Consider the following 14,214-nt stretch of genomic DNA (forward strand, 5'->3'; position numbering starts at 1 on the left):
TCTTCAATTCCCCAAAACTCTAAATCTAGCTTAACCTTGGATTTACATAATGATGTAGCCGTCAAAGTTCTGTGAATTATTATTATTATTGATCCTTTCAAAGAATATATTCCCCCTCATCTCAACTAAAATCCAGTAATTGCCCTTGTATCTGTGTTTTGCCCCACAGACCTATTCTCTCAGCATCCACTTTTTTAGAGCCCCTTCAGTATGCTGTAGGGTTCAGTTAAATCATTTCTCATTCTTCAAATTTCCAGAAGACTTAGCCTTAATCTTCTCCATTGTAAGATCATCGATACATATTCATAAGATATAGGAGCAGAATTAGACCATTTGGCCCATCAAGTCTGCACTGCTAGTTCATCATGGCATGATCCAGTTTTCCTCTGCCTCAAATATACATAAAGGCTTGGCCTCCACAGCTGCCTGTGGCAAAGAATTCAACAGATTCACCATTCTCTAGTCTTAAACTCTCTTCTCTCCCCCCCCCCCCCCCACAATAGGAAACATGCTGTTCACATCCATTCTATCAAAGGCTTTTACCATTCGATGGGTTTCAATGAGGTCACCCCTCATTCTGAATTTAGTGAATGCTGTCCCAGAGCCATCAAATACCCTTCATATGACAAGCCATTCAATCCTGGAATCATTTTTGTGAATCTCCTTTGAACCGTCTCCAGTTTCAGCACATCCTTTCTAAGATAAGGGGCCCAAAACTGCTCACAATACTCCCAAGTGAGGAGTCAGCAGTGTTTTATGAAGTCTCAACATTGCACCCTTGCTTTTATATTCTAGTCCTCTTGAAATGAATACAAACATTGCATTTGATTTCCTCACCACAGACTCAACCTGCAAATTAACCTTTAGGGAATTTGCATAAGGACTTGGAAGTCCCTTGGCACCTCAGTTTTTTTTTGTATTTTCTCTCCATTTAGAAAATAGTCAACCCTTTCATTTCTTCTACCAAAGTGCATAACCATACACTTCACGACACTGTATGCCATCTGCCATTTCTTTGCCCATTCTCCTTTGTCTAAGTCCTCTGTAGCCTCTCTACTTCCTCTAAACTACCTTCACCTCTGTCTATCTTCATATCGCCTGCAAACTTTGCAACAAACTATCTATTCTATCATCCAAATTATTGACACATAATGTAAAAACAATTAGTCCGAATCCTATGGAACACCATTAGTCACCAGCAGCCAACCAGAAAAGGCTCCCTTTATTCCCACTCTTCACCTCCTGTCACTGCTTTATCCATGCTAGAATCTTCCCTTAATACCAGGGCTCTTGTCTTGGTAAGCAACCTCATAAGTGGCACCTTCTCAAAGGCCTTCTGAAAATCCAAGTATACAACATCAGTGGATTCTCCTTTGTCTACGCTGCTTGTTATTTCTTCAAAGAATTCCAACAGATTTGTGAGGCAAGATTTTCCCTTGGGGAAACCATGCTGACTACAACCTATTTTATTATGTGCCTCCAAGTACCCTGAGACCTGATTCGACTCCAATATCTTCCCAGTCACTGAGGTCAGACTAACTGGCTTATAGTTTCCTTTCTTGTGCCTTTTGCCCTTCTGGTAGAGTGGAGTGACATTTGCAATTTTTCCAGTCTTCCGGAATCATTCCAGAATCTAGTGATTCTTGAAAGATCATTACTGATGCCTGCATGATCCCTTCAGCCACCTCTTACAGAACCCGGGGTGTACATCATCTGGTCCAGGTGGCTTATCTACACTCAGACCTTTCAGTTTCCCAAGAACCTTCTCTCTAGTTATGGTAACTTCACACACTTCATGACCACTGATACCTGGAACTTCCATTATACTGCTGGTGTCTTCCACAGTGAAGACTGATGCAAAATACTTAATTCAGTTTGTCTGCCATTTTGTTATCCCCCATTACTGCTTCTCCAGCATTGTTTTCCAGCGGTCCAATATCCACTCTTGCCTCTCTTTTACACGTTATGTATCTCAGGAAACTTTTGGTATCCTCTTTAATATTGGCTAGCTTACTTACGTATTCCATCTTTACCTTCTTATTGACTTCTTTAGTTACCTTCTATTGGTTTAAGAGTGTTAGGAGCATTCACCATAACGCTACCAAAATGAGACTCAAAACATTGTAGTAATTCAGGTGTGATCTCAGCAAAGCGATACTTCAGCAAGACATCCCTAATTGTTTGTTCTAATCCCCTTGTAATAAAGTCCAGCATACCATCTCCTTTTCTAGATATTTGTTGTGGTGATAATCTTATTTAATTTTTCTTTGAATATATTGAGATCTCTGAATACAGCATTCATTTATCTCACACAATTTTAAAAGCTTTTCTCTATTCTATCACCCAAAGTGGTTGACCACACATTTCTGTTTATTGTTCTCTGTACTCAGGAGATACTTGGAGTATCCTTTTGCAGTTCACGTTCACATTAAACTTTATAAGCCTGTACTTTTTATAATCATTGATAATGATTATATTTAGCCGAAGCAAAGGCAGAAATCCTGTAACACCCCACTTGGTTCAGATTGCTAACTTGGAAAGTGCTACTTTCATTTGGTTGGTTAATCGATCCTCTATGCAAACTAATAAATCATCAAAATAATTAGTTCTTGTGCAGTAACCGAAAAGTCACTTTTGAACATCTGGATACTTATATTTGTTCCCAGTTGTCCACCTTGCTGCTTATATCCTCAAATTTCTACTATAATTGTTAAATACTGTTTCCATTTCATAAATTCATTGTGTGAAATATGGCTTTGCCATTATCTGAATTTTAATTTTCTTTCAGCATCCCCTACGATCACCTGCGAGCTGCTGAACAAGCAAGTGAAAGTCAGGGCAGATATGGCTATTTTCATTACTATGAATCCAGGTTATGCTGGTCGCTCCAACCTACCTGATAACTTGAAAAAGCTTTTCCGCAGTTTAGCAATGACAAAACCTGACCGTCAGCTCATTGCACAAGTTATGTTGTATTCACAAGGATTCCGTACTGCTGAAACCCTTGCAAACAAGATTGTTCCATTCTTCAAGTGAGTATCTTTAACTCCAGCTGTACTGTAGCTCACTTGTATTGTGCTTTTTTTTTTTGCTTTCTGATTCTTTTAGCATAAGTTTAAATGTATACTTTGTATGACTATGACTAGGATTAAAAGTTTAATTTTCTACTTTTCTGTTCATAAGAGCTGTTTAAATGATTTATTACTTCCCCCCCTCCCCAGGCTTTGTGATGAGCAGTTATCATCCCAGAGCCACTACGATTTTGGCCTCCGTGCTCTGAAGAGTGTATTAGTAAGTGCTGGTAATGTGAAGCGTGAGAGAATTCAGAAGATTAAGAAAGAGAAGGGAGAACGTGGTGAGGATGTTGATGAAGCAGATATTGCAGAGAACTTGCCTGAGCAAGAGGTTAGTAGTCTATCCCAGTACTGGCTGTCAATTCATATCATTCATTTTAAACCACAAAACTTTAAATTGTATTTTGTTGTAATTCTACTCAAGTCACATTGAAACATTTCAACACTAGTTTTGTTTTTAACATATTTTAAAAGCATTACTTTTTCCTTTAGCATTTAGTTAATCTATTTTTAAATTGTCTTAAAAAATAAGACCATAAGACAGAGGAGCAAATTAAAGCCATTTGGCTCATCGGGTCTGCTCCACTATTCTATCATGGCTAGTTTATTATTTCTCTCAATCTCCTTCTCCTGCCATCACCCTGTAACCTTGGACACCCTGACTAATCAAGAACCTATCAACCACCACTTAAAAAATATATAGAAGGTTGCGTGACTTCCACAGCTGCCTGTGGCAATGAATTCCACTGATTCATTACTCTCTGGCTAAAGAAATTCCTCCTGATCTCTGTCTAAATGGACTTCGCTCTATTCTGAGGCTGTGCCCTCTGTTCCTAGCCTCGCCCACTATAGGAAGTGTCCTGTCTGCATCTAGCGAGATATACCAGCTAGTTGAGTGCTGTCGCAACAATCTTGCACTGAACATCAGTAAGAGATGAGAGGAATTTTTTTTACCCAGGGAGTAGTGAATCTGTGGAATGCTTTGCCACAGACTGCGGTGGAGACCAAGTCTGTGGGTATATTTAAGGCGGAAGTTGATAGTTTCCTGATCGGTTGGCGAGGTGGCAGGTGTATGGGGTTGATTGGGATCTGGGATCAGCCATGATGGAATGCAGGAGCAAAGTTGATGGGCTGAATGACCTAATTCTGCTCCTGTGTCTTATGGTCTTTACTTAGATAAGGGACCCAAACCACTCAATACTCCCAAGTACAGTCTGACCAATGCCTTATAAAGCCTCAGCATTACATGCTTGCTCTTATAATCTAGTCCACTTGAAATGAATGCTAACAATGCATTTACTTTCCTTGCCACTGACTCAACCTGCAAGTTAACTTTTAGGGAATCCTGCAGAAGGATTCCCAAGTCCCTTTACACTTCCAATCTTTTAATTTTCTCCCCATTTAGAAAACAGTCCATGCCTTTATTCCTTCTATCAAAATGCATGACCATACATTTCCCTGCACTATATTCCATCCGCCGCTCCTTTACCCATTTTCCCAATTTAAGTCCTCCTGCAGACTCCTTGCTTCCTCCGCACTACTTGACCCTCTATCTACCTTCATATTGTCCACAAGCGTTGCCACAAAGTTATCAATTCTGTTATCCAAGTCATTGACAGATAATATGAAAGTGTGTTCCTAACACCAACCTCTGCAGAGCACCACTAGTCAATGGCAGCCAACTAGAAAAGTCTGCCTTCTCTGAGTCAGCCAATCTTCTATCCAGTATCAGAGACCATGGACAGTCTCATATGTGGTATCTTTTCAAAGGTCTTCTGAGAATCCAAGTATACAAGTGATTCTCCTTTCTCTATCTTGCCTTTTCTTAAATAATTCCAACAGATTTCTGAGCTAACTTTTTCCCTTAAGGAAATCATGCTGACTTTAGCCTATTTTATGTGCTTCCAAGTACCCTGAAACCTCATCCTTAATAATGGACTCCAATATATTTCCAACTTCTGAAGTCAGGCTAACTGACATACAATTTCCTTTCTTCTGCCTCCTTCAAGAGTAGAGAGACATTTGCAATTTTCCAGTCTCTGGAAATATTCCAGAATCTAGTGATTCTTGATCATTACTAGTGCCTCCACAACCTCCTCAGCTACCTTTTTCAGAACCCTGGGTGTTGTCCATCTGGTCCAAGTGACTTTATCTACCTTCAGACGTTTCATATTCCAAAGCACCCTCTCCTTACTAATAGCAACAGCACTCACTTGTGCTCCCTGACACTTTTGAATTTCTGGCATACTGCTCATGTCTTCCATAGTGAAATCTGACACAAAGTATTAAGTTTATAAGCCATTTATTTGTCCCCTGTTACTACCTCTCCAGCCTCATTGTCCAATGGTCGGATATCCACTCTCACCCCTCTTTTACTCTTGATATATTTGAAAAACTTCTGGTATCCTATTTTATGTTAGCTAGTGTACCTTCATATTTCACCTTTTTTCTCCTTATGGTTTTTCAGTTGCCTTCTGTTGATCTTTAAAAGCTTTCCACTCCCCTAACTTCCCACTAATTTTATATGCCCTCTCTTTTGCTTTTATGCTGTCTTTGACTTGCCTCGTCAGCAATGGTCGCCTCATCCTCTCTTTAGAATACTTCTTCATCTTTGGGATGTATTTATCCTATGCCTTCCAAATTGCCCCCAGAAGCTTTGACCATTGTTGTTCTACCATCATCCCTGCTAATGTTCTCTTCCAGTCAACTTTGGGCAGCTCATGCCTCTGTAATTCCTTTCCTCCACTGTAATACATGATACATCTGACTCTACATATACCCTCTCAAATCACAAGGTGAATTCTATCGTTATTAGGATCACTACCTTCTCAGGGTTCCTTTACCTTAAACTTAATCAAATCTGGTTCATTACACAATACCCAGTTGAGAATTGCCTTTCCCCTGCCTTAAACTTAATCAAATCTGGTTCATTACACAACACCCAGTTGAGAGTTGCCTTTCCCCTGGTGGGCTGAACTGCGAGCTGCTCTTAAAAAGTCATCTCATAGGGATTCTACAAATTCCCTCATTTGGGATTGAAACACTAACCTGATTTTTCCAATCAACCTGCATCTTGAAATTCCCCGTTACTATCATAACATTGACCTTTTTACATACCTTTTCTATCTCCCGCTGGAATTTATATCCTATATCTGACTACTATTTCGAGGCCTGTATACAATTCCCATCAGGGTCTTTTTACCCTTGCAGTTTCTTAACTCTACCCTCAATATTTTACATCTTCTGATTCTGTGTCACCTCTTTAAGGATTTAATTTCAATTATTTTTTTTTATCAACAGAGCTACCCCACTCCCTCAGCCTACCTGCCTATCCTGTCGATACAAGGTGTATTCTTGGATGTTAAGTTCCCAGTTGTGATCTTTCAGCCATGACTCAGTGATGCCCACAGAATCATACCTGCCAATCTTTAATTGCACTACAAGATAATCTACCTTATTCCATGTACTCTTACATTCAAATATAACACCTACAGTTCTCTATTCATTGCCCTTTTCAAATTTACCCCTTCAACTCATTCTTTTGATTGCAATTTTGCCCAATCATCTGCCTGTCCTTCCTCACAGTCTCACTACACGCTGCATCTAGTGGTATACCAACTGCCCCATCCTCAGCCCTGTATCATTCCACTTCCCATCCTCCTGCCAAATTAGTTTAAACCCTCCCAACAGCTCTAGCAAACCTGCCTGCCAGAATATTGGTCCCCCTCAGGTTCAGGCGGAACCTGTCCTTGTAGGGTCAGATGTTCTCCAGAAGAGATCCCAATCATCCAGAAATCTGAAACCCTAACATCTGCACCAATTCCTCGGTCACACATTCATCTGCCAAACCATCCTATTACCCTCACTGGTGTGCGGCACAGCCAGCAATCTAGAGATCTGGGGGTCTTGTTTTTCAGCTTTCTAGTTAACTCCTCAAGACCTTTTTCCATTCCCTACCTATGTTGTTGGTACCAGTGTGTACCACAACGTCTGGATGCTCACCCTCCCCCTTTAGAATGCTGTGGACCTGATCCAATTTATCCCTGACCCTGGCACAGTACTATCCGGGTGTCTTTTTCATGGTCACAGAGTCTCCTGTCTGTTCCACTAACAATGCTGCACTGCTCCCCTTTCCCTTCTGAACCACAGAGCCTACTCAGCGCCAGAGACCTGGTCGTTGCAGATTTCACCGGTAGGTCATTTCCTCCAGCAGTATCCAAAACGGTATACTTGTAGAGGAACAGACACGGACGAACTCTGCACTGGCAGACTATTCCTTTCTTGGCAGTCACCCAGGTACCTGCCTTCTACAACTTACGGGTGACTACCTCCTTGTAGCTCCTATTTATCACCACCTTATTCTCCCGTATGAGCTAATATTGCTTGAAATCTTGTTATTTGTCCTTAGTGACACTGCAGAATGTTTATGTCAATTCTAATTGCATTAGAACGTCATGTTTATTACCCATTGGTTGCTTATTAGGTGTTGATGAGCTGCTGCTTTAAACTACTGTAGTGTTATTGAATGCAAAGTCAAGATATAGTATATCCCTAATGATACTTAAGGTACAGGGATAGGGATTTCTTCACACTGGATGATAGACAATTTGGGGAGCAGCAGTGGTATGGGAAAGATGCAGCACTTGTAGTGGTTGATATTCCCAATATCTTTTTCCTAGTTCTAGGGGATAAAATGCATAAGTTTGGTGGTACTGGTAAAAGTAAGTAATCTCATTACTTTAAAAAAGATCTGATCTCTCCTTGATTGAGCATTTTTAAAGTTTACTAACAGATGAGGCATGTCATTGAGATGTCATATTATGAATATTTTAATCCACCAACAGATTCTGATCCAGAGTGTTTGTGAGACGATGGTCCCCAAACTGGTTGCAGAAGACATTCCACTGCTTTTCAGTCTTTTGTCTGATGTGTTCCCTGGGATAGCATACCATCGTGGAGCAATGACTAAACTACGTGAGGAACTGAAGAAGGTTTGTCAGGAAATGTACCTCACTTACGGTGATGGTGAAGATGTTGGTGGAATGTGGGTGGAAAAGGTAAGTTTGATTTTCATTCTTTATAGCTCCAATAGGAATGCTTTTATCAAAATTGAACTTTATTTTGGTGTGTACAATTAATTTTAGTTTAACATACATGTTCTGTTTTAGGTTCTGCAACTATATCAAATCTCTCAGATAAATCATGGTTTGATGATGGTTGGGCCATCAGGCAGTGGAAAAAGTATGGCATGGCGTGTTTTACTAAAAGCCCTTGAACGACTTGAGGGCATAGAAGGTGTTGCTCACATAATTGATCCAAAAGCAACTAGTAAGGACCATTTATATGGAACATTAGACCCTAATACCAGAGAATGGACTGATGGATTGTTCACGCATGTTCTTAGAAAGTAAGTTGGATATCTAGAAATATTGCACATTTGTGTTTTTGCTAATTTTACTCCTTCCACGAAAATATTTTGCTCCCTGGTTCGATTTTAAGTTCTGGTTTCCCCTTGTACTTGGCACAAGAGTCAAAGTCAAAAAATTGAGTTTATTGCATATGTATGCACAGGTGCAATGAAAGACTTGCAGCAACATCACAGGCACATTGCATCATATTAGTAGTATTCACAAGGAAAATGAACAATTTTTACAAGAATTATGACAATAAGTCCATCTTAGTTCAAAGCGATCAAAGTAGTCATAATGTTGCTGAACTGTAGTGATTAGTGTTTAGGCTAGGCCATTATTTATAGAAGTTCATTATTAAATCACAAAGTTTTGTATATTCAGTCCCGGCAAGGTTCTTTTATTCCATTTGCGCTTGGGTTGGGAACAGCTCTAATTCTTAGTTTGTATGGTTTAATTGCTACTCAAGTAAATTTAGATAAGTGTCTATAGTAACTCATAATTTTTTATTGATTTTTTTTAACTGAATTATAAACACTACTGAAATTAAAACTAGTTGAGCATCATTTGCATGAACGTGAAATGTTCTGTCTTTCAGGATCATTGACAACGTACGAGGTGAGCTGCAGAAACGTCAGTGGATTATCTTTGATGGTGATGTGGATCCAGAGTGGGTAGAAAACTTAAATTCAGTTTTGGATGACAACAAATTGCTTACCCTGCCCAATGGAGAACGTCTCAGTCTTCCACCAAATGTAAGAAAATTTATGAACAATTTATACAGAACTTGTGCTTGCCAAAAATGTACATACCTTAAATACCTCTTAGATATTTTAACTAGACCTGTCCATTCACTTTCTTGCTCATCTCTATTCAGGGCCCTAAACAGTCCTTCCAGGTGAGGCAACGCTTCACCTGTGAATCTTTTTGGGGTTGTCTGTTGTATCCAGAACTCCCAATTATTCCTGATGTGGCTTCCTCCACATTGGTGAGACCCAATGTAAACTGTGGGACTGCTTTGTTGAGCATCTGTGTTCCATCTACCATAAATGAAACTTCCCAGTGACCAACTATTTTTATCCTAACCCCATTTGAATCCTGACATTTTTGTGTATGTTGCATTATATTTCCAGCATTTGCAGAAACTCTTGTGTTTAGATACTTTTTTTAAAATGTTTTCCTTTCTATAGGTACGGATTATGTTTGAGGTCCAAGACTTGAAATATGCTACACTAGCCACTGTATCCAGATGCGGAATGGTATGGTTTAGTGAAGATGTACTCAGCACAGATATGATCTTCAATAACTTCTTGGCCAGACTGCGTAGCATTCCACTGGACGAGGGAGAGGATGAGGCTCAGCGAAGACGCAAGAGTAAAGATGAGGAAGAGCAAGAAACAGCTTCCCCAATGCTTCAGGTACAGATTTACCGAATTTTCTGTGCAAAAGAAAATCTGTACGCTGAACTTATCTGAGCATTAAAAAGAATCAGATTATTTAAATAACAAGAAAAATATTTAGGTTGTATTAAAGCATTGAAGAGAAAACTGGTGATATAGCTCTCCTTACTAAACAACAAGAATGTTAGTTTTCCCACAAGAACATCTCTTGAAAAGTATTTTCTAATTTTTTTAAAATGTGGATTCCTTTAGAGTTCTCCAATAGGATCTTTCTTATTAATAATTTTAAGTATGATTCTTAGCTGGAATATCAGTAAATATTCCTTTCCCTTTCTGCCCAATATCTTTTCTAGAACGTTTATCAAATATCTGATTTAATAACCTTGTGCAGGAGCTTCACACAGTACTGTATTTTTTTAAAACAGATACAAAGAGATGTGGCAACAGTTCTGCAGCCATACTTCACTTCAAATGGTCTAATAATAAAAGCTGTAGAGCATGCTGCTAAAATGGAACACATTATGGATTTTACCCGATTACGATGCCTTGGTTCCCTTTTCTCAATGCTGCATCAAGCTTGTCGAAATATTGCATTATATAATGCAAACCATCCGGACTTTCCAATGCAGAGTGACCAGTTGGAACGCTACATCCAGGTGCGATGGCAGTTTTACAATTTGTTCATTATGTCCTTGACATGATTAGCTCATCCATGTAACTTTATATTTCTTTGCTTTTCTTTGACTAGAAATATCTAATTTATGCGATTCTTTGGTCACTTTCGGGTGATGCACGTTTGAAGATGAGAGCAGAACTTGGTGAATATCTCAGACGAATTACAACCATCCCACTTCCAAGCACACCAAACATGCCGATCATTGACTTTGAGGTAGGAAATTTGTGATACTAATTCTAGATTTCTTTGTCTTTTCAATAGTTTATATTCTAAAATTTGTTTAGAATACAAAAGTTGTTGATTGTAATACATTCCCAAGCAACTGACAAAATTAAAATTTAGGATGATTTTATTGACTGATAATATGTAACATTTTGAATATACTAGAGTTATTGGCCTATTTTAAGGGGTTAACCTATCAAAACAAATTATTGATCATAGAATGCATGGCACTGAAGGGGATTGTTGTTCCATCATGTTTTTTGCAGTGCTCTTACTGCTTTTCTCCATCATAGTTTTTCATATAGCTATCCAATTTTCATTTTCAAAGACAGTATGGAATCTGATGCTACTATTATTTCAGACCATGACTTGTGAAATATATTAAAATGCATCATGCCATCCCTGTTTCTTTGGTGATTTCTTGTAAAAAAAATATTCTGGTTCGTCATCCTTCCACTGTTAATTATTTATCCTCTCCACAATAATTTCAAATTTTGAACAAACTTGTCAGACCTTCGATTTTACTTAATATATATATTTTTAAAAGCAGATTTATTTACTTCAACCAGATTCAGAATGAAAATGTTTGTTGCAAAATCGTTCAATATTTAGGTTTCAATTACTGGAGAATGGGTTCCTTGGCAATCAAAGGTTCCACAGATTGAAGTTGAGACTCATAAAGTTGCTGCTCCAGATGTTGTTGTACCAACCTTGGATACAGTCCGTCATGAGGCACTTCTGTACACCTGGCTTGCTGAGCATAAACCATTAGTCCTATGTGGACCGCCAGGTTCTGGCAAGACCATGACCCTATTCAGTGCACTAAGAGCTCTACCAGATATGGAGGTATGAAACTCTTCTAAATTTTCTTTGTAGCTTGAGCCGCTCCAATGTTAGTTGTTTTTATTTCTCCCCAGTTTCTGATAAGATTGAAATACATTAAAGTTATGCTGTTTGCTATTTTGTTAATAGGTTGTGGGACTGAACTTCTCCAGTGCAACTACACCTGAGTTGGTTCTGAAAACATTCGATCACTACTGTGAGTACCGTCGAACACCAAATGGAGTTGTTTTAGCACCTGTGCAACTTGGCAAGTGGCTTGTGCTATTCTGTGATGAAATCAATCTTCCAGACATGGACAAATATGGCACACAGAGGGTCATATCCTTCATTAGACAGGTTTGTAAAAGGAGTTGTCACATTGCTGAGTTAAAGGAGGAAACTCATTGTTGAACTGTAGTCATGGTGGCTTATCTTTACTCCAGATGGTGGAACATGGTGGTTTCTTCCGTACATCAGACCAGACCTGGGTTAAGTTGGAAAGAATCCAATTTGTTGGAGCATGCAACCCATCTACTGATCCAGGAAGGAAACCACTTTCACACAGGTAATATTTTAATAATTCTGTTGTTTTACATATTGGCATTCAAAGTACATATTTGTCACCATGTACAACTCTGAGATTTGTTTTCTTGTGGGCATACACAGTGAATCCAAGAAACACAATAGAATCAAATGAAAGTCCACACCCACCAGAACAGACAAACAACCAATGTGCAAATACAAAAGAAAAAGGAAATAATGGTAATAATAAATAAGCAATAAATATTGAGAACATGAAATGGAGAGTCCTTAAAATTTGAGTCCATAGGCTGTGGGAACAGTTCAGTGATGAGGCAAGTAAAGTTATCCCCTCTGGTTGAAGAGCCCTGATGGTTGCAGTGTAATAACTGTTTTCCTGATGTGGGTCCTAAAGCTCCTCTATCAACTTCCTGATGACTGCAGCAAGAAAAGAGCATAGCCTGGGTGATGGGGGCCCTTGATGATGGATGCTGCTTTCCTGTGACAGCACTCCATGTAGATGTGCTTGGTAGTGAAGAGGGCTTTACCGATGATGAACTGGACCGTATCCGTTATATTTTGTAGATTTTTTTTTTGTTCAAGGGTACTGGTGCTGCCATTCTGGGCCATGATGCAACCGGTTAATATATTCTCCACCACGCATCTATAGATGTTTGTCGAACTTTTAGTTGTCTTGCTGAATCTTTGCGAACTTGTAAGGAAGTAGTGGCACGCATGGGCCAGCTGGTGACGCAATGACATCGGCGCTGGACCCGGGAGCAGAGGTCCCGGGTTCAAAACCAATTGGGTCTGCTCCCGAGTACACTTTTCATCCATGCCGGGTTGAGTGTCGAGATCGCAACTGGACCTCGTAAAATAAAGGGAAAAATACTGCAAAAATGTCTCTGTGAGGAGTGGGGCACCACACAGTCAGTCAGTCTCTGTCTATGTGCGTGTGTGCCTGTCTGTCTCTCTCTCACTCTCTCTCCCCCTCCCTCCCTCCTTCCCTCCCTCCTCCTTCCCCCCCCCCCCCGTAAAAGCCATGAAAAAGACATCATCACGCACTGACTCGCACGCATGCAGGCACATGCCAAAAAAAAGAAAGAAAGTAGAGGCGCTGCGGTGTTTTCTTTATAATGTCACTTAGTGCTGGGTCCAGGACAGATCTCTGAAATGATAATACCAAGGAACTTGAAATTGCTGGCCTTCTCCACCTTTGATCTGCCAATGAGGACTGACTCATGGACCTTCAGTTTCCTCCTCCTAAATCTTCTGTTAATCCTATTAATCACCTCCTTGATCTTGCTGACATTGAATGAGAAGTTGAAACATCACTCAGCCAGATCTTCAATCTCCCTCCTAAGTGCTGATTTGTCACCACCTTTGGTTTGGGCAGAAACGATGGTGGTGTTGGCATTGGAGCTGTGCTAAGCCTCACAGTCATAAGTATAAAGTGAGTAGAACGAGGGGCTAAGCACACAGCCTTGTGGTGCAGCTGTGCTGATGGAGTTTGAGGAGGAGATGTTTTTGCCAGTCCGAGCTGACAAGGATCTCCAAGTGAGGAAATCGAGGATCCAACTTCACAAGGAGTTATTGAAGCCAAAGTCTTGAAGCTTATTAATTAGCTGAATCTTCAATTCAGGCAGCTAATAACCATTTACTTGTTTACCACTTGCTTCATATATTGTGAATTATTACCTGATTCTTTGATGTATTGGAAACTGATAGGTTTTCATTGATGAAGCAGATATGACAATTGGAAAAACATCTATTTTGTAGGTTCCTGCGCCATGTACCCGTTGTGTATGTGGATTATCCAGGACCAGCTTCTCTTACTCAGATTTATGGAACATTTAACCGGGCTATGCTAAGACTCATTCCATCGTTGAGGACATATGCAGATCCCCTAACTGCAGCTATGGTGGAATTCTACATCATGTCACAGGTAGATTTCTGTTGTGTGATAGGCAGTATTGTATCCCTAGAAAAATGTACTTTTTCAAATTGAAAATACAAGTATTAAAATAGAGATACTGGTCCCTATCTGGTTTAAGCAAATGTCACAAGTTGATAACCTTTTACAGTTAAATCTA

At 39.7% G+C, this 14,214-nt stretch overlaps 1 protein-coding gene and 1 long non-coding RNA gene across 3 annotated transcripts in view; one reads left to right on the forward strand and one right to left on the reverse strand.

Annotated features, from left to right (window-relative positions):
• dync1h1 (dynein, cytoplasmic 1, heavy chain 1) overlaps positions 1-14,214 on the forward strand; it is a 108,158-nt gene that overhangs the window by 41,331 nt on the left and 52,613 nt on the right. For both annotated transcript variants that reach the window (XM_072270640.1, XM_072270635.1), the window contains exons 30-41: positions 2,789-3,032; positions 3,222-3,405; positions 7,919-8,131; positions 8,243-8,481; positions 9,081-9,237; positions 9,673-9,900; positions 10,308-10,538; positions 10,631-10,771; positions 11,393-11,626; positions 11,753-11,959; positions 12,046-12,167; positions 13,901-14,066. In XM_072270640.1, coding sequence (XP_072126741.1) covers positions 2,789-3,032; positions 3,222-3,405; positions 7,919-8,131; positions 8,243-8,481; positions 9,081-9,237; positions 9,673-9,900; positions 10,308-10,538; positions 10,631-10,771; positions 11,393-11,626; positions 11,753-11,959; positions 12,046-12,167; positions 13,901-14,066 — 2,366 coding nt within the window. The remainder of the gene's footprint in view (positions 1-2,788; positions 3,033-3,221; positions 3,406-7,918; positions 8,132-8,242; positions 8,482-9,080; positions 9,238-9,672; positions 9,901-10,307; positions 10,539-10,630; positions 10,772-11,392; positions 11,627-11,752; positions 11,960-12,045; positions 12,168-13,900; positions 14,067-14,214) is intronic.
• LOC140204184 (uncharacterized) overlaps positions 1-14,214 on the reverse strand; it is an 85,851-nt gene that overhangs the window by 5,269 nt on the left and 66,368 nt on the right. The window lies entirely within an intron of this gene.

This window comes from Mobula birostris, chromosome 1 (assembly GCF_030028105.1).
Source record: "Mobula birostris isolate sMobBir1 chromosome 1, sMobBir1.hap1, whole genome shotgun sequence".
NCBI lineage: Eukaryota > Metazoa > Chordata > Chondrichthyes > Myliobatiformes > Myliobatidae > Mobula > Mobula birostris.